Raw genomic sequence first — 23,225 nt, 5'->3', positions numbered from 1 at the left:
CCTGGCCTCTTTGAAATAAAATCATGCTCTTCCCCTGGTTTTCCCTATCTCAGGAAATAGGCCCTCCATCCTTTCTCGTTTGGCAGTGGCGCGGCGGGGTGGGGGTGTTCCCTCTCTTCACACCCACATCCTGGCTGCCTCTCTTTGCCAATCCCAGTGCAGTCCCCCCTGCCAGGCTGACCCCTGCAACTCCCTGAGCACCGTCTTAAGGAGCATGCCCAGCATGTCCAAGCCCGACCCAGCTGCTGTGTCACATCTGAATGTGACACACATCACATCTTTCTTCTTTTTAGGGTCCATCTGTCTCCTTTACCAGAAGCAAAGCTCCATGAGGGCAGGGATGTTTATCTACTTGGGTCACTGCTGTAGCCAGCACCCAGACAGTGTAGTGCAGAGCGGGCACCCACTCAGGACTAGTTGTAGAAAAGATGAAGGTCGTTCTCTGCTCTCCACAACCTACAGCCTTGTCCCAGACACAAAGCAGGAGAAAATGCTGAGTGCTGTCTGCTCCTGCCTGTGAGGTCCCTTCCTATCCCCCAGCCCCGGGCCCCTGGTCACTGGGTAAAGCCCAGCTCCACCTCTGACCTGGTCAGCCTAGGCTGGGCTGGCCAAGGCCTGGCAGGGGCCACAAGTTGCCACATGCAGGGTGGTGGCCAGACATCAACTTCATCTCTGCCCCCTCTTCCCGTACCCCTTATTGTGCTGGGCTCTCCGGAACAGATACCTGCCTAGCCAAATCCAGCCGGTCTGTCCAGGCCACTATCACTGCCTATACCACCTGCCCGTGGGCCAGTGTCTACCCCCAGGCCAGACTTCCCAAGGGGGTGCCTAAGTCTGGGTCTCACCTGCATCAGTGAGAGGGTTACAGTCATGAGACCCTCCTCACAGCCTTACAGGAGGTCTCTGAGCTCATCACTGGAAGGCGCCTAGAGCCTCAGAGCTCTTTGGACATTTTCGCTGCAATCATTTTTGCTATTTCCCAGGCACTGCTGTAGTCCTGGAAATACGGGAATGAACAAGACAGCAAAATACCTGCTGCCACAGAGTGAGCTTATAGTGTAGTTAGGGAATAGAGAACGGAAAGTGAATCTGTATACAGATAAACTCAATGGAGAAAAAAGTTACAAAAAAACAGCAAGTGCAAGGCTCTGAGGCAGGACCAAGCTTGGCAGACAGATGGAGAAAGGCCGGGAGCACAGTGAGGGGAAGAGGTGAGGTCAGGGAGAAGGGCAAATCCACTGTGACCTGAGCTGGTGCCTTCTGGGTGTGGGAGGCCTTAGCTGCAGGGGCCTGGGAAGGGCACAGCCCCAGCATCCTGGCTCCACACCACTGGCCTGCACTGCCCTTCTTGGTGCCTCAGTTTCTCATCTGCCAAATGAGGGCCGACCCCCACTGGCACTGGATGACTCTGATGCTCCTGACCACACCCTAACACCTATTTAGTACCTGGATGTGGATGGAGGCCCATGGCCTTTGGAGAATTCTAGAATCTCAACAGGAAAGACCTCAAAGAGCACCAGGTCCAAGACCCATGTGTGATGCCCACTCCCAGTGGTGCCTCGGGCAACTTCTCCACAACCTGTTGCATGCATTCCATCAACAGTTGGCTCTCAGGTGACAGTCTATGCTGGGCACCGGAAAGGTCATGTGGGCCCCACCATGCAGGTCGTTACGGGCCATTTGTTTCCAGCTCAAGAGGCAAAATGAAGAGCCCAGACTGGAGCCCGAGTCCTGGGTTCAAATCCCAGCTCTACCTCTTTGCTGAAAATCTTCCTAGGTGAGCTGGGCATGGTGGCGGGTGTCTGTAATCCCAGCTACTCAGGAGGCGGAGGCAGAAGAATCGTTTGAATCCGGGAGGTGGAGGTTGTGGTGAGCCGAAAATGCACCATTGCACTCTAGCCTGGGCAACGGAGAGACCCTGCCTCAAAAAAAAAAAAAAAAGGCGACCATCCTGGCTAACTGGTGAAACCCCCTCTCTACTAAAAAAAACAAAAAAATTAACCACCATGGCGGTGGGGCGCCCTTGGTCCAACTACTCGGGCGTGAACCCGGGAAACGGAGCTTGCAGTGAGCCGCGATCGCGCCACTGCACTCCAGCCTGGGCGACAGAGCGAGACTCCATCTCAAAAAAAAAAAAAAAAAATCCTCCTGGGTGTGGCGTCTCCCTCATGGGTGTGCTGCGGGGATGGGTGAAAGAACACATGTGGTGTGCTCAGTTACAGCAGTGCCTGCGCTGCACTCACCCTCACTCTCCTCCCAGCCATTCCCCGGGCACACCCGGTCTACACCACCTTCCACGGACAGAAAACGGCTAATCCCAAAGGACACAAGAGGAAGGGCAGACATACCCAGGCTGGGCTGATCCTTACATTCAAGCATTCATCCTCAAACAAAAGACATTGCCTGCCTGGAAAGCCGAAGTCGCCCCACCAGAAGTCCGAAGCTGCAGTGAGGAGGCGTGGCTTCTAAGCACTGATCCATCTAACATGTCCCGAAGCCGTCAGGCCTCCTAGTTTAGACAGCAGCAGGCACAACAGCCTTCACGGGAACTGTCGCCTGCCTTTGTGCCCAGCTCTAGCCAGAACCTGCGCAGGCTGTCATCCTTCCAACCCCTTAAGCAGAAACGGAAGCCAACCCTCAGCTCCTGTCCTGCTTCAGCATCAATTCCCAAAAGGAGCCCTTTCTTTCTTCAGGATGAGGCTTCTGCAGAACTGTTCAGGTAACAAGTGAAACCTAATCTTGTGTGCTATCTCAAAGACTGCAACCTTATCCAGGGTTTTACGCGATAGCTGTTGGCATGAAGCCCTCTTGAATAAACAAGTGGAGGCCCAGGCTGTCCCTCCCTCTGAACCTCCTGGAGATCTCCAGCCTCCTCCCTACACAACCAGCACTCAGCTCTGGGCAAAGGACCCAGCTTGCTCTAACTGGCCAACTATCCGGCTCCAGGGCCCCATGAATCAGCCATCGTGGCCCACACCTAGCAGGGCTGAGCAAATCCCACTCTGGGAGCCAATCTTCAGCCTTGAACTGCCCTCCTCCCCCAGATCTCACAGGAAATGGTAAGACCAGCTTGGAGTGGGTGGGTCGCGCTTCACTCGGTTACCTTGCCAGAAAAGGAATTCACATGCACAAGTACTTTTCCCTACAAAATAATTTATTGGAACACACAGCTACAGCAGACACTCTATATACAAGCACATTGACGCTCCTGACTACCCTCAACTAGGGGACCCTTTTCTTCCCCCGTGCCTTGCGGACATCTTCTATCAAATCTTTCAGGTACTGGATCTCCTTGGCCAGGGAATCCGCCCTCTCTTTTAGAGCCTCGTTCTTCTTTTCTAGCTCTTTGCACTCGCCAGTGAGAGCCTCCTGCTCCGCTCTCTTCTTCTGGCGGTACCTAGTGGCTGCTGTCTTGTTTTGCTCCATTTTTTTCAGCTTCTTATCCAATTTCTCACCCTTTACTTTTGCTGCTACCATCTTCTCTCCAGGAGGATCGTAAGGTTTGGGGCGGGCAGACCCACAGAGAACACCTGGAGATGGGAGACTCCTATTTGGAGAGCCCCTGGTAGAGGGGCTATGCTGAGGGGACCCCAGATACGACTCTGGGCTCATACATATTCCACTATCATTATCTGAAGGGGTGTCTTCCTCCTTTATGCACTGAGGGATCATGACAACGTAAGCAGTGGAGTCTGGCTTCCTATCTCCTTCAGTGATATCCACTTCACTGCCCAGCTCTAAACTAAAGGAATGATCTGGAGTGGAGGACAGGACTCCTGGGGAAAGGGGAAGAGGCTGCAAGAAGGTGAAGGGGGCAACCTGGTCGGGTTTTATTAAACTTTCTGGGAGATGGCCAATTGGGTTCACCGTCTGGGGGGGCTCCTTATTAGTCTCCTGGACTAGGGGGGCAAAGAGATCACAAGTGTCATCCAAAGTGGTCAAAAGGTCATCTGGCATGGTTTCCAGGTCATCTATACCCAACAGGGCATCAAAGTCGAACTCCTTCAAATCCATTTTCTCCAACATCCAATCTGTCCCGGAGAAGGCATCCTCTGCAAAAGATTTGAGTGATGGGGCCAAGTGAGTCACATACAAAGGTAGCAGGCCCCTAGCCCTAGATCCCACCCGGACGATGTGGTGGTGGCCCACTCACCCTTGCTGTTGTTGGAGGGACTGACCAACCCATCCACAGCCAGCCATTCGGAGGAGCCCGCCTTAGCCTTGTCGCTGGAGAACCCATGAGGTCTGAAGTGCTTGGCCACCTCCAGGTAGTCATCTAAGAGACCTAGGCTTTCCTCAGCCCCCAAACCCGACTGGTCGAAGGGGGACATCAAGTCCCCCACCAACACCTCGCTGCTCAGGAAGCTCATTTCGGTCATGTTGCGGTGCTTTGCTGGAATCGAGGAATGTGTTTAATTCGAAGGTGTCTTTGTCGGTTACAGCAACGCTGCTGCTGAATGCCGTGAAAAGCCTGAATGAGAATGAGAAGCCAACTCCCATTAGAGGTTAGCTGGTCTGAGAATTTCATCCTTCCACTTATGAGGCGGGACTTCTCTAGATCGGCCATCTAGAGAATCGGGAACAGGGCAGTTGTATCCGCCCCTCCCTGCTTACGGCTCAGGTTCCACAAAATGGACGCTCACAGAAACCAGGCGATTCTTCCACCGGCCAAGAGGAAGGCGCTCCGTCCCCACGTCCAAATACGGCCAGGGCGGCCGCGCCCCGCCCACCGCCCGCCCTTGACTCACGCCCGCGCAGCCGCCCTGCCGCCATCTTGGTTCCTGCCACGTTTCGCGGGCCAACAGCTGAGACACCCGGGACCCTTGCGGGGCTCGGGGTCCGAGAGCTGCAGGACCCCTGCGGAAGCAGTCCTGGCACCCGACTGCGCTTTCGCGATCCGGTCACGCGAGCGTCTCGGGGACACCCAAGCAAAGACCACGCGTCCCGGGCGCTCGTAAAATCGCTTCCCCCTTGGCGGCACCGCCCCTGCCCCAGGCCGCACCCCACCAATCCAAAACCCGCGCCGGCCCAAGGAGCACAGCTGGACGACCCGCCCCGGTACTCACGCCATGGCTTAAGCCGCTGGGGGGTGCCGCTGCAGAGCTTGGTGCTGCTGCCGCCGCTGCAAAGGCCAATGCTGCCGCAGGCACTGCTGCCCCTAATACGCCATGGTGGCCGTGGACCCTGAGGGCGGGGAGGAGGGAAGGCGCGTACGTGCGGAAAAAACTACATCCGTGGGCGAGCGAAGTAGAAATGGCCGCAGCGGCCGCCCGCCGGCCCTTTATAGACTTCGTCTCTATGGGGACGCAGCACAGACGCATCCTTCCGCCGCGGCCACGTGACCGTCTCCTCCCGCCCGCTCCCTTCCCTCCCTTTGACGCCCCAATCGTTTATGCCCAGGGCGTAGCTGTGACGAGAAAAGGAGTTTGTTCTTATGACCTCACGAAAGGAGAGAGTTGTACTACTTTACTAGGCTTCTATGATCAGAGTCCGTTCTTTCCTTCGCCGCCGGAGCGCGGAGTGATCTCCCAGACACGCCCAGCTTCCGGTGTCGGCGCAGTGGGCGGGGAAAGGTCGTTTTCCGGCGAAGAGTTTTTATTGAGAAGGCGGAGAACGCCAGGTTATCGCGCGAGGTGCTGGCGAAGAGCGCGCGTCAAGCTGATTGGCCCAGGCACGGTGAATCATATATACCTCGAACTCTAATTGGCTCAGGGCCCTAGGTGGGCGGCTGCTGGGAGAGGGATCCCGGGGTCCGCGTGGGAAGGGTTGGGGTCTCGGGTCTTTGCTAGGTCTCTGCTAGGCCTCAGCCAGCCCCGCCTGCCGGCCCGCCACGACCACGCTGGCTCCTGCCCCCAGGCGGCCTTAGGCCAGCGCACCCTTTAGTGGCCTCAGGGACCAGCCCCTGCGGTCGGATCCCGCCGCCCTCAGTGGAGGTCCGCACTGGTGGCCCCGCCGCCGCTCCCAGCCTGCGCGTCCTTCGGTTGCGGGTGGTGATTTGTGGCCTGCGGAAACCGGGGGATTACCTGTTCCAAGCCTGAGTTTTCCAGAGGCCCCATTCATAGCCGACACGACGTTGCTGCCCCCGGGAGGTTGAAGGGATCTCGAGAGGGCGCGCCGGGCCTGTCCACCTACCCCCAAAGGCCGGCTGAGTCTGCATGGCTCCTCCTAAAGTCTGGAAAGGAGCCGGGAAGACGGCGCCGTTCTGTCGCCCAACCTGGGTTTTTACAGTTTTCATCCGGCTCAAGTGCAAGGCTGCCACAGAATAGCATCATAGAGGAACTTCTGGTGTCCGAAGATTGCGTTCCCCTAAGAACAGGATTTTCTTCGCTGCCGTCTCCCTGGGGTAGTTCCGATTCACTCCTGATTCTGAACTCCCCGGCCTAACCCGCTTTTCAGCAGTCACGCCCACGGCCCTGGGAGGAGAGGCGCTTGGGAACCCACGGCCACTTGCTGGGGGTTGTGCGTCGGGAAGGGGTAGTCTGTTTTAAGAATACAAGAAACCGCATCATCCTCCAGCCCCCTCCAGTCAGGCCCTGTGAAGGTGGAAACTTTGAGTTTCCGCCTCCTTTTCACTGGGCCACACAAGTATGAGCGCTGTGATGTCAAACAACCAGGGAAGCACTGCTCTAAATAACCACGGCCATCTGCTGCGCTCATTCAACCTCGCCCACAAATCCTTTCCAATGGTAAACCGAGGCCCAATGGGATGAAGCTTCTTGCTCAGTCACAGGGCTCCCAGTGGAGGGAGTATGGGGTAGGAGTTAGAAGACAGATTTTGGGGAGCGCATCCAAAAGAATCCTGGCTGGGACATTTTGGCGAAGTGACTTATCCTCTCTGAGCCTCGGTTTCCTCATTTGTAAAATGAGACTACTGATGAATATCCTTGTCTCATGAAGTGAGATCATACATGTAAAGCACTTAGCACAGTGCCTGGTACATGTAAGCGCCCAATAATGGTTGCTGTTGCTGCTACCGTTCGTAGAACTCAGGTCTCCTGACCCTGACTTCTGCCACTCTCCATCACATCCTCCTGCTGCCTCAGAGGACTCTTCACTATTATTTAATGAGATGAAACCAACTTTAAAACTGGTATACACAAGGCATACTGGATGCTGGAATAAAAGTATGTTTTTTCTTTCTCCTTGGGGAATCATGAGTGTTGAGATATACAGAAGTTGGCGCCAGGAGCAGTGGCTCCAGCCTGTAGTCCCACCTACTCAAGCCGAGGTGGGAGGATTGCTTGAGCCCAGGAATTCCAAGCTGCAGTGAGCTGTGATCACAACACTGCAACTCAGCCTGGGCAGCAGAGCAAGACCCTGTCTTAAAAAAAAAAAAAATACAGGAGTTTTCTAGCCTTTCCATGCAAAGTCAGTAAGAATCCCTGAGCCATTAGCCATGTCTTCCAAAGGCAGAACTAGGGACCCACAGGACGTGTTCTCCTTTTGCTATAGACAGTACCTCCTGACAGATGACTGTGCAAATGGTTGAGTATTAAAGCAACACTGCCCCAGTTTTGACACTGAAAAGGTCGTAAAAGAATGACTCCCTTGGCAGCCTGTCCCATCCATTCTTTTACAGAGACCTAGCTCAAACACTTCAAAGGTTCCCCTAGCTGAAAATGGAGACCCAGTACCACTCCCACAGGAAAATGTTCCATACGACACACACAAGTCACAGCTGTTGGAAAGGAGATGTTTATTTTCTTCTTCCCATGCTATGGAAGGACACTGTGTTCCGCAGTTTTATTTCCTCCCTCAAGGAGAAAAAGGATAGCAGGTCTCTGGGTCTCAGGGCTAAGCTGCCCCTACTTACATAGACCTAACCAAGACAGTACAGAAAGACTGGTGACTGATTCCAAATCTACCAGCTAACACATCCACCACCACTGATGGGCAGGCAAGTGACTAGAAGGCAAGTTGTGGACTTGGCCTCAGGGACCAAGAATTTAAAGACTACAAGGTGATCCATATGTAAGGTAAACACCTAGTGTGCAGTTGACCATGGAACCCACCTCTCTGGTATTCTGGCCAATTACGGAATGTGGCATCTAAAAGGGCTGCAGCCTCCCAGCCTGGTGCAGGGGTCAGTTCTATCCTAAGTCTCCTATGATTCTCCTTGGCCTTGAGTTGCAGACAAAAGGGCAGAGTTCTAACAAATCCTCTGACAGAACACGTTCTCAGCCAAGTCAGTCCCAAGGAAGTATCATGGCAGAGAGCTCTGCACACTCGCAGTCGTCTGTATTTACAGAACACCCCCTCGGGGCCTCTCCTGGGTCCTTCCATCCTGAAGCTGATTCCCCTTCAAGACTATTTGAACTCTCAACTTGAGTGGAGTGCAGGGAGCAGAGTCAGCGAATGTGGAATATGGACAGGTGGCCGAGACCCAGGAGACCATGGGCCTCTGCAACGCTTCTTTAAACTTGAGCTTCAACATTTATTTAAATAAAACTTTAAAAGTCACAACCAAGCATGTAAAGAAAAATACTGTCATCTTGAACTCATTTTTTAGGAAGGGCAACAGAGGAGAACCAAAATAAACTCTTGAATTTATTAGGTTTAAGATAATGAGTGCATTTTTTAAGTGTCAGGCTAAGTATAAAGTTTGCTAACCTTGATGGCACACACACAAAAATCTCTAGATGGAGAAGTAGAAGATGCTATTACTTCAAGCAAAAGTTAAGAGTTACTGAACAGGAAGGCAGAGTAGCCGGGAAAGTTACTCATCTTTCCCCAAAGATTTAAAAAAGGGGGCAGGTGCAGAATGTTGTCCTCTTCTATCCAAGAATCTCAATAGCAACTGCCTATGTTCCATACTTTATGATGAGGAAGATGGCAGCAAAAAGAATGGCTTGCCCAGTCATGGCCAGCAATCCCACCAGGACCAGGGCTGAGAGTTCACACTGCTTCTAGTTCCGAGGACTTCTTAAGAGGTTCTTGCTTGTAAAATGACAAAGTTATGGTTTTGTCAAACAGTTAAAAGAGATGCTCTTTAAGAAGGATGATAAACTCATTTGCCTTCCTTAAATGACAATTACACTCAAATAACTTGGGACTCTTTAAAATCTTATCCTTTTTAAGCTCTCCTTCCAACTTTTATTTTTTTGAAACAGGGTCTCACTCTGTCACCCAGGCTGGAGTGCAATGGCATGATCTCAGCTCACTGTAACCTCCACTTCCCGGGTTTAAGTGATTCTCCTGCCTCAGCCTCCCGAGTAGCTGGGATTATAGGCGCCTGCCACCATGCCCCGCTTATTTTTGTCTTTTTGGTAGAGACAGGGTTTCGCCATGTTGGCCAGGCTGGTCTCGAACTCCTGACCTCAAGTGATCCACCCGCCTTAGCCTCCCAGTGCTGGGATTACAAGCATGAGCCACCGCACCCGGCCTCCTTCCAGTGTTTTATGTGAAATTTGGTCAGAGACGCAAGCCTGGGAAAACTTAAATTTTTTTAATACTCATGGCAGGGAAACCAAATCCTTTATCTCAATGAATAATCTATACTTTCGCAACACTCTATCAATCCTCTCCTCTCCCTTCCCTCTAATAGATACCCAATGGGTACACTTGAACCCTGTCAGGCTCTACCCCATACCTTCTAGATTCATCCAGGATGGTACTCAGGCATACAGATTTTTTTTTTTTTTTTAATTCTCATTTGAGTCTGACCAACAGACAGGGTAGATAAGCTCTCTCAAGATTCTCAGCTTTATGTTTTTTGTTCCCTCTCAGTACCTTTATGCAAATGAAACTGAAACTACCATAAGAAATTCTTGTTAAGGGGAAAAGAGGCAAAAAGACCTCTAAATAGAGTCAAGGTTAACCCTAGTTCTCAATTTCCTAATCTGTGACAAAAGAGGGGCAGGAATCTCTACCCTAAATTGATGCTGAGGTATCAATGCTAAAGAGTCATTTCCCGTTACTATGGTTGGGAAGGAATGAGACAGCTGCAGAGAGCTTCACCAGAACCTCACTGATGGAGAGGTAGTCATCGAAAAAATAAGACAACTTGACGGGAGGAAAACAAAATACAGAATGGGCCGATGAGAAACAGAATTATCATCAGAGTCTTGCTACAAACAGGGAAAAACACAAACCAAGACGACACACAGACATGGTAGCTTAAACATTCCTCCCCACCTTCAGGATACATTCACATTGCAATAAATACTGCAATCTCAGCAGCGGGAAACAAGGAGGAACATAGGAAATGCCCACCTCCTCCCCTCTGTCTTATCTGTGTGCTCTCTTCCTTGGTAGCACCGATCTCCCCAGGTGCTGGGTGAGAAACAGGACAGGGGAAGAGGTCTGTGCATGCTCACTTGTCCTCTGGCCGTGCCCGGAGCGCTCAGCAAATACCCCTCTCATGTTCCTATGGCAGACACTGGAGGATGAAGGGCTGGCTGTTGGGTCTGTTCTTGCTCTAAGGCCACATCCGAGAAAAGCAGGGCCTGTCTGGGGAGAAAACATGGCCACCAAACAACAACTAGTGACTGGATTTTCCAGCTGACATTCAGTCGACTGTCTACCTCCCTCATCCTCAACTGATGGCTAAGGCTGTGTCCCTTCAAGGCCTTGTCCTGATTGGCAATAAAATAAGGAAAAGGTATGAAAACCAGCATTCATGATGAGGTGGTGCCCCGGCAGCCCCCATCCTTGTCTGTCTGACCCCTGCAGCCACAGATGACAAGCAGACACTAGGCACACAAACCCTTCACTAGGCCCTTAACCAGCTCTGGTTCCCTACTCTGCACTTCTGCTAATAGCCACCAAGAAATTCAATCTGCAAATAACTTTGCATTCAGCTTATCCTGTGTGGGTCATTAACAGTGTTCCCATGAGAGACATTCTCAGCATTTATGAATGGGTCAGGAGGTGAGGGGGAGGATGGACTTCTACTCCAGGAACCGTGGTCAAAGGCCAGCTTTTCTACCAGCCTCACTCCCAGAAACCCTAAATACTGTCTCAGCACTGGGCTCTGTAGAGTTCAGCTTTGAAACATGCTATCACAGCTCTTCAGTGGCATTCAACTAAAAGGCAACATCTTAATTAGGCAGATATGCTCCAGGGACAAGTGCAAAACAGAAGGCATGAACAAGAGAGGAAAAGATAGAAAAGACACTGAATAGGAACAGGCAAACGGGCAAGGCAGACCAGACAGAGGCAGCAAACATAGGCCGAAACGCAAAACACCAAGTGAGCCATCAGCTCAGGCCAGCACACCACCTTCTCAATTCATTCCAGAAAAATTAGCCTGGAGCCAGGGGGGAGCAGGGAGCACAGTGATTGGTAACAAAAATAGGAAGAGTTGGGTAACAAAATAGGAGATGGAAGAGATGTCATTCTAATCAGCATGAAGTGACCAGGGAGATGATCAGCAAGACAGGAGGCACCAGGAACCCTGTGAGGCACCAACTACGTAGCCAAGTGTATCTAACGGAGAATCCAGGGCCTGACCACCAACACCTGCTTTGGCCTTCACCTGCCCTACGTCTGCAGCAGCACCTCTGGCTCAGACAACGAGCAATAGAGAGTGTATCCTAATTCGTCTATTTCTTCAGGGGTGAGCTCTGCAAATAAGTTCACCTTGGGGTTTAGGGCACTGGGCAGGACTCCAGCCTCTAAGTAGCTGATAAGTCCCCTCAGGGCCTGCAGGAAACGGTCGGCCAGCATATCCGGAGACCAGTCAGCCTCCTCCTGGGCCAAGTGGAGGATGACATTGGTTAGCTGGCTGGCAGTGAGGTGGCCCAGAGCTGGGGTGGACTTGCATATGGCCTTGAGGATCTTGAGGCACAGAGATCGGCAGCCCGAGTCAGCCTGGTCCAGAGCCCGCAGGCGTGCCGTCTCCGCGGGACGCAGGCTCAGCCGCCACAGGTTATCATACTGGGCTAGCCGGTGTGGTTTGGCCACCAAGACTGTGTCACCGAGGGTCACTGATGGCAGGAAGTCAATGAAGAGATGTTTGCCACGCTCATACTGCACCTCCAGTGTGAGGGCTTCTGGGGGTGGGGCCGGGCGGATCACATAGTCCAAGAGGGACCCTATGGCTGGCCAATTGATGGAGCCAGCCACTACCTTCTCAAATGTATCTGCGACTGTCTTTGGAGAGAGGTAGCCCCCTACTACACAGCGGTCCCAGTAACTGCTCCCACGAGGAAAGTACTCTGGATTCTCACGACGCACCAGGAAGAAGCCAGGGACATTCATGATGGTGTCTTCACCAGGAATACATGACCACAGGTTCTGCTCCAGCACAAGGGGCACAATGAGTTGGATGTGGTCAGCTGTCACCACCTGTCAGGGCAGAATTTAAAGGGTTTTGAGGGTTTACTCTGTTCAAAAGACATGCTTCTTCTAAGACGGTTCCCACCATCTTACACTCCCTCCCAGCAAGAATGGGAACTCTAGGCCGGGCGCGGTGGCCCACGCCTGTAATCCCAGCACTGTGGGAAGCCGAGGCAGCTGGCTCACTTGAGGTCAGGAGTTCAAGGCCAGCCTGGCCAACATGGTGAAACCCCATCCCTACTAAAAATACAAAAAAATTAGCCAGGCATTGTGGCGTGTGCCTGTAATCCCAGCTACTCGGGAGGCTGAGATAGGAGAATTGCTTGAACCCAAGCAACCTCTGCCAAGGAGGCGGAGCTTGCAGTGAGCCAAGATCGCGCCACTGCACTCCAGCCTGGGCAACAGAACAAGACTCCATCTCAAAAAAAAAAAAAATTCTTTCATGTCACCGTATCAATCTACACAGAGTGAGAAAACTAGAAAGGAGAGATGGGCACAAGAATATAGGAAGGAGGCGGCCTCTTATAGCTTCCTAAAAGTTGTAAATAGGACTACAACATGAGAAAGGATTAAAGACACAAGAATAAAGAGTAACAGGCCAGGCTCACGCCTGTAATCCCAGCATTTTGGGAGGCCGAGGCAGGTGGATCACCTGAGGTCAGGAGTTCGAGACCAGCCTGACCAGCATGGCAAAACCCCGTCTCTACTAAAAATACAAAAAAAGTAGCCGAGAGTGGTGGCACACACCTGTAATCCCAGCTACTTGGGATTCCTTAGAAGGAAGGCTGAGGCAGGAGAATCGCTTGAACCCAGGAGGCAGAGCTCACAGTGAGTCGAGATCGCACCACCGCACTCTAGCCTGGGCAACAGAGCGAGACTCTGTCTCAAAAAAAAAATAAAATAAAATAACAAGTATGGATCTCCAAATGCTGCTGAGGTACACAGGATTTGGAAGCTGTAAGACCTCAGTCTTTCTGGCAAGCCTGGGACACTGATCTGTGCCAACAACACTACTGTGCTCAGCACCCAAACCCCACCCACCATGAGAACCACCTTGTTACCTGCAGGTCATCATAGAGGCTGCCACTCAAGTACATGTCCCGAAGCGGCATGTCAGGCAACTTGGCCCGCAGGAAGCTCCGGAGCTCGGCACATATGTCCACAGCAGCTTGCTTGGCCCGAGCCTGCTCTCCAGCAGGGATGGCTGCCCGGTTCCGGTAGTAAGAAAGAAGTTTCTCCTGCAGGGACATGCGGAGTCGTGACTTCTTCAAGTCTACCTGGCCCTTCCTGGCCACTGGCTTGGGCCGGGGTGGGCAGAATGTATCTGCCAAGGCAAGAGAGAGAGGCACGTGAGCTCTGCCCATGCCTGCTCAGTCCACAGCTGCCTCAGCCCCAGAAAGAAGGGCCTGGCATGGAGGGCAAGTGCTGGCACAGTGCCTGGCACAGATGTGCTCAGGAAACATCTGCTGAGTGCAGGAGTGGTACTGAAAGTCCAGAGAGGTCCCAGGAGGGGCAGCAGCCCTTCTCACCTGTGTCGAAGGTAGAGGAGTCTGTGGGAAGGGTCTGCAAGGACCGGCTCAGCCCCGTCTTCATGTCCCTGTTCAGCAGTCGGGGGGAGCCCATCCAGTTTGGTTCTTCCCAGCTCCTTTTCCCTGAATGGCTCAGGCGGGTGGGGCTGGTAGGGGCACTGATCGCCCGATCGTACATCTGAAATAGCAGAGAGGACACAGGACATAAACCTGCCCTCTTTCCCTATTTCCTTCCAGTTTACTTCCTCCCCAGAAGCTCTGTCCTGGTAAGTTCTTTTAGTAATTTTGTTTTTATTTTAGATTATAGAATACTTTGCTCCATGCAGAAAATCTCAGGGAAGACTAAATGATATAAGACATAGATAATCCATGTCATGACCCAGAGAAAACTGTTTGTAATATCTGGTATGTTTCTTTCTAGATGCATGTAATGAGGATCACTCCATACATACTTTTGAAGCTGTTTTTTTCACTTAACATCATTGCGATCATTTTCTCCTATTACTAGAACACTTCGACATTTTCTTTCTATAAAACGTTACATTTTATGACCATACCACTACATCCCACCCCTGGCCCTGGCTGCATGCACTTACCCGCTTAACTGCCAGCGTGGCGATGCCCAGCATGGCCGCTCCACCCACCCCCAGCACCAGCCGGGCATTGGAGAGCACAAAGTCAATGGCCGTGCCAATGCCATTGTCATCCTTCTTGCCTTTGCGCTCACCAGCGCCTGCCATTGCTCATCTGAGAATGAAGACAGAACACGGCCATAAGTACTGGGACCCCAAGAACCTCCCTCCCCCAACAAGCCAAACCCCAACAAGTACAGGGTACTCTGTGAGTTCCAGCAACCCAAATCCTCTTGCCTCCAGCACTGCATGCTTTAGGGTCCAGAGGGAGCTACAATGTCCCATGATAGATCAGGATGCAAGGAAGAGGGGCTGATCTTGGGTATTATAGGAAAACTTTCCCCAAGCTAGTGCGATTAAGAAAGCATTAAGCTCAGTGTCAATCCTTTTTTGTATTACAATGAAGTACCCCACCATGCAAAACAACCCTCTCTCTACCCCTTCACAGGGGTTACAATGCAGGTCTCTACCCCTTCACAGGGGTTATAAAGCAGGTCTCTACCCTGTCACAAGGGTTATAATGCAGGTCATTTCTTCATCCTTTGGCCACTACTTTGTGGAAGGTTAGATCTGAATGGGACCTTGGAGCTCATCTAATGCCATCACATCACCTGACATGGAGGTCCTCAACATAGGGAGGTCCTCAACATAGGGAGGTGATGCGTCAGGTCTCAGAGAAAAGAAATGGTACAATCGCCAGGCACAGTGGCTCATGCCTATAATCCTAGCTACCCGGGAGGCTGAGGTGGGAAGATCGCTTGCGGCCAGAAGTTCAAGACCAACCTGAGCAACATGGCAAGACCCCCATCTCCAAAAGTAAAAGATAAAAATAAATTAATTGAGCGTGGTGGCACATGGCTGTAGTCCTATCTACTTAGGAGGCTGAGGCAGGAGGATTGCTTGAGCCCAGGAGTTTGAGCTACAGTGAGCTATGATCGCGCCACTGCACTCTAGCCTCGGTGACAGAGTGAGACCCCATCTCTTACAAATAAAAATAAAAAACAAAATGGGCCAGGCACGGTGGCTCACGCCTGTAATCCCAGCACTTTGGGAGGCCGAGGCGGGTGGATCGCCTGAGATCGGGAGTTCAAGACAAGCCTGGCCAACATGGAGAAACCCCGTCACTACTAAAAATACAAAATTAGCTGGATGTGATGGCGCATGCCTGTAATCCCAGCTTCTCAGGAGGCTGAGGCAGGAGAATCCCTTGAACCCGGAAGGCGGAAGTTGCAGTGAGCCGAGATCACACGATTGCACTCTAGCCTGGGCAACAAGAGCGAAACTCCGTCTCAAAAACGAAAACAAGATGACACAGTAACGTCCAGAACTCAGGACTCCCCACTCCTTGTATGATGCTTTTTCTACTGTACCATGCTCACCCTTACCCAAATCAAATCGGCCCTTATTCTATCTACTTTCTGCAAACAAAACACAAAACAACATGTACCAAACACCCTGCACACGGAACTAGAACTACACGTCCATATATGAGAAAGGTCCCTCCATGGACCCTCCTACTCGACAAACGCTTTGTTTCTTGAGGGAAGTGCACAGCGGGGACTATAAAAGCTTAGGTAAGACTGGTATACCGGGAAATAAAAAACACAAAGGATACTGCACACTCGACAGATAACTGGAAAACAAAACACCCATCTGCTCGATTACACTTGGAAGAGGAACTAAAAATGTGTTCACCTGAAAGAAGTACTTGGGCACCACAGCAAAGATGCTGGCCTCCAGTGCAGTGCTCAGGCTACAGTGGAGTCTTCCTGACTGCAGCAGCAGCGGTCCCCAGATAAGCCCATTCCCGTGGAGTTAGAACCCTGGGCCTGAGCAGGGTAAATGATGACAGTGTGGTTCAGATCGGAATACCACTCAGCATGCTGCCACTCTCCTCTATAATATCCCATGTCCTTCACAGCAGGAATGACATAAGGGAAAACAAAGTTGGATACCATTTAGTGTCCCAGAATGGGAGGACATCAAGAGACAGGATCGGCCGGGCGCGGTGGCTCACACCTGTAATCCCAGCACTTTGGGAGGCCAAGGCAGGTGGATCACGAGGTCGGAAGTTCAAGACCAGCGTGGCCAACATAATGAAATCCCATCTCTACTAAAAATACAAAAAATTAGCCAGGCATGGTGGCGTGCACCTGTAATCCCAGCTACTCGGGAGGCCAAGGCAGGAGAACCACCATTGCACTCCAGCCTGGGCGACAGAGCAAGACTCCATCTTAAGAAAGAAAAAATAAAGGATCACTGAGGATTATCTTCCATGTAAAATAACATTCCTTCTAATACCGTGCTACGAGTGGGTATTGCTAGCTTCAGCATCTTATGCTCCTGCCTCTACCTCCCTGAAAAACAAAGAAATATTTCTGACTCTATTATTCCAGTAATTGAGTTAACTAAGAGTCACTGTCAAGCCCAAAAATATTTTTTCCCAACTAGAGTTCACACCTTGGGGGTACTTTCCTTTTCTCTACCATTTACAGTCAATAGGGGCTTCAGGTTTAGGGACATGAGAGACTATTTGGCCAAACCGAGTACATTCCTACCTCAAATGCACAGAGCAAAGCCAGGGAGAAGAGTTAACGTTTGTATTTACAGGTGGATCAGGGAAGAGCACCAGACACCCTCCCTCCAGTGGCCACTGAGACAGAGATGGGACATACCAAATTTAGCGGAGGCAGAATAACCCAATCAGGAAAAAGGCAGAACATTATACATCTCCCCACACATAACAATGTCTCTTGTTTTAACTCTTTACTGAAATATTTACAGTAGGGAGAGCCACTGGACACATGTGCCCATCCTTGAGTGTGATGCAGCAGGGCCAGAAGGGCACCTGATCTCAGCTGGTGGCTCACGCCTGTAATCCCAACACTTTGGGAGGCCAAGGTGGGCGGATCACGAGGTCAGGAGATCGAGACCATCCTGGCTAACACGGTGAAACCCCGTCTCTACTAAAAACACAAAAAATTAGCTGGGTGTGGTGGCATGCGCCTGTAGTCCCAGCTACTCGGGAGGCTGAGGCAGGAGAATCACTTGAACCCAGGAGGCAGAGGTTGCAGTGAGCCAAGATTGCACCCACTGCACTCCAGCCTGGGCGACAGAGCAAGACTCCATCTCAAAAAAAAAAAAGGCTTTTCCTACTGTAGTGCAATAGGCACCCCCTGCCCACCGTCCAAGGACCGACTGACATCACAGACCTGGTGACCTGGAACAGAAGACGGCATCCACAAGCTCAACAGACAGACACGGACCTTACTTGAAAAGTTAATTCAACTTGTTTCAGTTTAAACTGCTTCTCCACGACACATTCTTCACTCAAGTTCTGCTACATAAGCTTACAGCCTACTAGCAGGTAAGAACTCCACCTCCAGTCGGGACTGTCATGAAGGAACCCCCATTGTTGAATGGGTACAGAGTTCCAGATGTGGCAGATGAAACAAGTTCTGGGGCTCTGTTACACAACAATGTGAATATACTTACTACTACTGAACCGTACACTTTAAAATGGTTAAGATAGTTAAAATAAAAAACAAAGAAGGAACACAGACCTGGTGGGCAGAACTAGGGATGGAGAAATTCAGCTCTGCCAACATTTCAGGCAAGTTATTTAACCTGTCTCCCTAGATACAAAAATGGGAACAGTAATGCTCATTACCCTAATATAGGAAGGATGATGAATAATGGAGGCCTTGCGGCTTCCTAGGATGACAGCACAGAATAGTGAAAGTTCCAACTTATTTTAATTGAAAAAGCCATAAGCCTTTTTATAAACCTATCTTGCTTGAGTACATACAAGACTAGGTAGCATATATTGAGTGTGTATTATGTGCTGGGAATTTTACACTTATTATTAATTCCCTCAATCCTCACAACAACAATCCCATCAGATCAGTAATATTATCCCAAATTTACAGGATGAAGAAACTGAGTAGTTTCTGTAACTGACCCAAGGTCACTGTGTCAGTAAATTATGTGGCCAAGATTTGAACCCCGAGTTCACGCTGGTGGAGAGAACTAATCTACAGGGGTCCTAGGTACTTGCTCCACACCTTGTTCCCATCTCCACTCCATTAACCCCCAGACCATATGCTTCTGGGGGACATTTGGGCTCATTCACTGCTGCATCCCCAGGGTGTGCAGTGTTTTGATGCATAGTGAGTATCTGTTGTGGGAATCAAGTATTAACCCTACGGTGTTTTGTTTCTTGGTTTTTTTGAGGGGGTAGCGATAGCAGTGTGTAGCCCAACTCACAGCCAAAATATATTAGGAACACAAAGATTTCAAGGAACGCCCTAATTCCCTCCCAGATCCTCTAGCCAATCCTCCCTGTGCAGACAGGCTCCCATGGGCATCACCCCACCCCAGCCCTGTACTGCCAAAGGCAGGTGTGCCAATCCTAAGTGGCTGAGAAGAACCAAAAGCCATTGCGTAAGGCTCCTCCTCCTACTTTCCCTCCCCCAGTTAAAAGCAGCACCCTCCACCCAGCTGGCAGGCCTTACACCCAGTTACTCTTCATCTTTCTCTCTCCTCCTCCTGCCTCAGCCAACTGATCACCAAGTCCCACTGCTGTACACACTGTGTTTATATGTGGCCACCCCCACCCCTCGGTCCCTCAATCTCATCTGGCTACAACCACTGCCTCTAGTATCTCTCAATTTATTCTTCACACTGCCACTGGCATGCTCCCTCTACGATACAAACGTGGCTACATCATTCCTCTGTTTACAGAGCTGTGATGGTCCCCGCATAATAAGATATACATTACAATCTCAACTTGGAGTCAACGTCCTTCCAGACCGGGCCCAGCCTCAACTCTGGCTATTTGCCTTACAGGGGTACCATGCTGGCCACATCAGACTTAAGTTTCCAGACTACAAAGTGCAGTTTCTGGACAGGCAGAGCTGTTTGCACCTATAATCCCAATGCTTTGGAGGCAAGGGTGGGAGGATCGCTTGAGGCTAAGAGTTTGAGAGCAGCCTGGGCAACGTAGCAAGACCATCTCTACAAAAAAATAAATAAATAAATAATTAGCTGGGCACATTGGTATATGCCTGGCATCCCCGCTACTCAGGAGGCTGAGAAGGGAGGACTGCTTGAGGCCAGGCATTCAAGGTTCCAGAGAGCTATGATCATGCCACTGTACTCCAGCTTGGGCGAGAGCAAGACCCCGTCTCTTTTTTTTTTTTTTTTTTTTTTGAAGATGGAGTGTCACTCTTTCACCCAGGCTGGAGTGCAGTGGCGCGATCTCAAGCTCACTGCAACCTCCGCCTGCCGGGTTCAAGCAATTCTCCTGCCTCAGCCTCCTGAGTAGCTGGGACTTCAGGCACGCACCACCATGCCCAGCTAATTTTTTGTATTTTTGGTAGAGACAGGGTTTCACCACGCTGGCCAGGCTGGTCTCGAACTCCTGACCTCGTGATCCTCCTGCCTCGGCCTCCTAAATTGCTGGGATTACAGGCGTGAGCCACCGCACCCGGCCAACCCTGTCTCTTAAAAAAAAAAAAAAAAAAAATTGCAGTTCCCACTTCCAGGCATTTGCTTATTCCTGCCCCACTGCTGGTAAGCCTCTATTTCTCATTTGAGGCAGACCTCAAATGTCCTTTTTTTTTTTTTCCCCCCAGAGACAGGGTCTCATTCTGTCACCCAGCCTGGAGTGCAGTGGTGCAATCATAGCTCACTGCAGCCTTAACCTCCTGGGCTCAAGCCATCCTCCTGCCTCAGCCTCCTGCAGAGCTGGGACTATAGGTGCACACCAGCACACCTGGCTCTCCACTGATTTCTAATGACTAAAAGGACAACTTTGATCCTTTTCTCAGTCCCTTGCAACAAAAAATAATGAAACCCAAAGGAACGAGGGCCTACGTACCTGAGGCTTCTTAATGCATCTGTAAGGTGGGGATGGGAGAGAGCAGGAGTGTCTACAGGAGGCACCTTTGTCCTCTTTCCCTTGGAGGATCCTAAATGATCCTCCCCAGTTTGCCGTTGAGAAAGACCAGGCCCTTCTCCAGCTGCCTCTCCCGGGCCTCAGGGTCCTCTAGCTTCTGATTTTTTCGGAATTCACGGCGGATGGAGGCAAAGTAGAAGTCTCGATCAGTGTAGCGAAGCTGTCGGCCCTGGCGCAACAGAGCCCGATAGAGACTCAGCACCGCCTCTCGGCTCCACGGGGCCATGGGGGACTGGCAGGGGCTGGGTGTCACACTGTAAACAGAAGGAAAGACATACAAGCCTAGTATCAGAATAACAAAAGGACCTGTAGAGACTATGTGAGGGGTTTTTAATCCAAGTTCCAGAGACCTCCTAGGTCACCCTATGACTTAATGGCAAGACTAGGACTAGAGACCCCATCCTCTGGATACCCATTCTGGAAACATACAGGTTGTGGTTCACCAGGGCTCAAATCCTGGCCCTGCCACTTACTTGCCATATGACTCTGGCCAAAGGACTGAACCCCCGCTGAGCACCAACTTCCTCACTTATAAAATGGAGATTAGGATATTATGGCAATAGTACCTACCACATAGGATTATTTTGAGAACTGTACATGTAAAGAACGGTAACAGAACTTCACCACAGGGGGTGATCTAGGAGGGCTGAAGACAAGCACTCAGCCATACTTGAATCCTGGCGCCAGCACTTACCAGCTGCATTACCGTGGGCAAGTCTCCTAACCTCTCTGTGCCTGTCTCAGTTCCTCATCTGTGAAGTGAGGATAAAAATCATATTTTGCACTCCAGCCTGGGCGACAGCGAGACTCCGTCTCAAAAAAAAAATCATATTTTGCCCATATGGTTGGCACAAGCACTAAATGAGTTTAATGTATGTGAACATGTTGAGAACAGCACTTGGCACACACTAAGCACTCTATCAACAGCAGCTATTATTAGTACCACCTAGCCGGGTTTGTAAATGCTCAATAAATAATTACATTTAAGTATAAACTGCCACTGCCTTCCTTAACAATAAACCCTTACACAAGCATTATCTGTAAAGTGCTTTGTTGCCCATTATCACATTTAAATTAAGAATCTAGAAGGTGGTCAGGGTTCTTAGTAACAGTAAATGCTTATTGCATTATATTGCACTATATACAATGTGCAATGTTCGAAGCATGTCTCACATAACAACTCATTCTGTCAGCTACCCTAGGGTCAACATTACCCCATTTTAAGTGGAGGAAACAATCTCCCAGAGGGAGGTAACTTGCCCGCGGTCCCACAACTGTCAAGGGGAGGGCTGCACTCCTGACCCCAACTCTGCCTGCATCTGGAATGAGCTACCCTTTACTGGAGCCGGACCATGTGTACAGCACTTCTGGGTGCTCCACGAACTTTCCCAGCACAGCGCTTGACACATACAAGGGGCTCAAAACTATGCGTAACGGAGAGAAATTCACAACGTCCCTATGTGGAAGAAATGATCACCTCCGTTTCAGAAATAAAGAAACGACACCGAGTGGGGGAAGTATTTGGCTGGAAAAAAAGATTGGACTTTGGGCCCAAAGTCCGCTAGCCCTTAGCCTCCGGCCTTGCTAACTTCCTGGGCAAGCTTGAGCAAGCCACCATCCCTGCCAATTTTTCCTCAACTGTTTAAGAAATCCCTCGGCCCTAAGGGCCTCCCGATGCAGAAAATCAACAGAAGTGTTTGATGCGGTAAAAGGCGGCTGTCACGGAGAGGGCTGTAACTACAAGGTCGCTGGGCGACTGGGCAGCTGAGCCCCAGCCAGTCTGCACTTCCCCAACCGTGGGGGCCTGGCCGGGGTGCGGAGGCCCAGAGGCCAAGGCAGGCCTGCTTCGGGGCACTGGAAGTCTCCAAGGTTGGGGTGGGGTGGGGCCGCCGAGGGGTCTCCCAGGGGAAAGTCCAGTGCGGGACGGGGCGAGACCCCCGGCTGCAGGCTGGTATCCTGGGTCCGGGACGCATGCGAGGCGCCGGCAGCAGCCTGAAAGGAAACGCTGCAACCTCCCGGTCGCCCAGCCGCCGCCGGCCCTCATTCCTTCCCTCACTCACCCGCAGGCCGCGCGCGCTACCACTCCGCAGGACTCGCCTCTGGCCGGGTACCTGTCTCCGGGTCACCCATCAACATGGCCCCTTCACTTCCGGGACACGACCTTGCGCACGGAGCTGCGAAGAGGCTGAAGGGAGCACGAGGGCGAGCGGAGGCGGAAGGACTTCCGGTCTTCTCCAAGCTCTCTCTCGGGCCCCGCCCCCTGCGCATGATTCCGCCCCCCAATCCTGAGCCCCGCCTCCGTGTGTGACCTCACCAAGGGACGGGCCTGCAGAGGCCACTCGCGTCCTGCCCCTAGAGGACTCTGGTGTCCGGGTCCAGCTGTGGGTACCGGGGTGGTCCCGATGCTGGCAGAAGGTCAGAGGGCAGGAGATAGCCTCGCTGTCCAACGAGGCTGCCGCACCGGGTTGGCCCCTCACCTGCTGGCAGCCCCTTAGCCTGTCCGGGGTGCCTGGCCAGCCTCCTGTACTATATGCTGATTTCTGGCTGGGGCCCTGGGGTACCTGAGGGAATTCTAACACTAATATTCAGAGCTCCTCCAAACCCATTTTCTCAGATCGCCTTCTTTTCATCCCTCCATGCTCTTCCTACTCCCCAGGCCCCATGGCTTTTGGCAAACTCCTACCCTTTCTTCAAAGTCTACCTCAAATGTCACCCTTCACTGGGAAATCTCTCCCAGCCCCTTTCTCGCCTCCCTCTAACACACTCACGTGCCTTCTTTGGGCCCCACGGAAATGTCTGCACATCTTAAGGCTCATAATCTGTTCA

The 23,225-nt window shown here is 51.4% G+C and overlaps 3 protein-coding genes across 5 annotated transcripts; all 3 read right to left on the bottom strand.

Moving 5' to 3' along the window:
* Positions 1 to 3,133: 3,133 nt before the first annotated feature.
* Positions 3,134 to 5,214, bottom strand: ATF4 (activating transcription factor 4). Of its 2 annotated transcripts, none has more exons than XM_032138402.3 (3): positions 5,067 to 5,214; positions 4,154 to 4,471; positions 3,134 to 4,052 (listed from the first exon to the last, which is right to left on the bottom strand). In XM_032138402.3, the coding sequence occupies exons 2-3, from the start codon at positions 4,377 to 4,379 to the stop codon at positions 3,223 to 3,225; spliced, it is 1,056 nt and encodes a 351-aa protein (XP_031994293.1). In that variant the 5' UTR covers positions 4,380 to 4,471; positions 5,067 to 5,214; the 3' UTR covers positions 3,134 to 3,222. The 2 variants fall into 2 exon arrangements, with proteins under 2 accessions (XP_031994293.1, XP_058287806.1); XM_058431823.1 differs by lacking the exon at positions 5,067 to 5,214 and adding an exon at positions 4,749 to 4,826.
* A 4,895-nt stretch (positions 5,215 to 10,109) lies between these two features.
* On the bottom strand, positions 10,110 to 14,548 carry MIEF1 (mitochondrial elongation factor 1). Of its 2 annotated transcripts, none has more exons than XM_058431600.1 (5): positions 14,405 to 14,548; positions 13,809 to 13,986; positions 13,341 to 13,603; positions 11,581 to 12,288; positions 10,110 to 10,449 (listed from the first exon to the last, which is right to left on the bottom strand). In XM_058431600.1, exons 1-5 carry the CDS (start codon positions 14,546 to 14,548, stop codon positions 10,228 to 10,230), a joined length of 1,515 nt encoding a protein of 504 aa, XP_058287583.1. In that variant the 3' UTR covers positions 10,110 to 10,227. The 2 variants fall into 2 exon arrangements, with proteins under 2 accessions (XP_058287583.1, XP_031994292.1); XM_032138401.2 differs by having other exon boundaries at positions 10,307 to 10,574.
* A 5,864-nt stretch (positions 14,549 to 20,412) lies between these two features.
* On the bottom strand, positions 20,413 to 20,625 carry LOC131381993 (mitochondrial ribosome and complex I assembly factor AltMIEF1). Its single transcript, XM_058431601.1, has one exon. It carries the CDS (start codon positions 20,623 to 20,625, stop codon positions 20,413 to 20,415), a length of 213 nt encoding a protein of 70 aa, XP_058287584.1.
* Between the last annotated feature and the right edge of the window lie 2,600 nt (positions 20,626 to 23,225).

This window comes from Hylobates moloch, unplaced genomic scaffold, assembly GCF_009828535.3.
Source record: "Hylobates moloch isolate HMO894 unplaced genomic scaffold, HMol_V3 SCAFFOLD_19, whole genome shotgun sequence".
NCBI lineage: Eukaryota > Metazoa > Chordata > Mammalia > Primates > Hylobatidae > Hylobates > Hylobates moloch.
Note: the sequence above shows the minus strand (reverse complement) of the source record. Positions and strands in the feature narration are given on the sequence as shown.

Excerpts from the sequence above, each read along its gene's own strand:
- ATF4 (XM_032138402.3), bottom strand. The coding sequence starts at position 4,379 with ATGACCGAAATGAGCTTCCTGAGCAGCGAGGTGTTGGTGGGGGACTTG. Across the intron at positions 4,053-4,153 it reads TCCCTCCAACAACAGCAAGG|AGGATGCCTTCTCCGGGACA; the intron begins GTGAGTGGGCCA and ends AATCTTTTGCAG.
- MIEF1 (XM_058431600.1), bottom strand. The coding sequence starts at position 14,548 with ATGGCAGGCGCTGGTGAGCGCAAAGGCAAGAAGGATGACAATGGCATT. Across the intron at positions 13,987-14,404 it reads CCACGCTGGCAGTTAAGCGG|ATGTACGATCGGGCGATCAG; the intron begins GTAAGTGCATGC and ends CTGCTATTTCAG. Across the intron at positions 13,604-13,808 it reads CTCCTCTACCTTCGACACAG|ATACATTCTGCCCACCCCGG; the intron begins GTGAGAAGGGCT and ends TTGCCTTGGCAG.
- LOC131381993 (XM_058431601.1), bottom strand. The coding sequence starts at position 20,625 with ATGGCCCCGTGGAGCCGAGAGGCGGTGCTGAGTCTCTATCGGGCTCTG.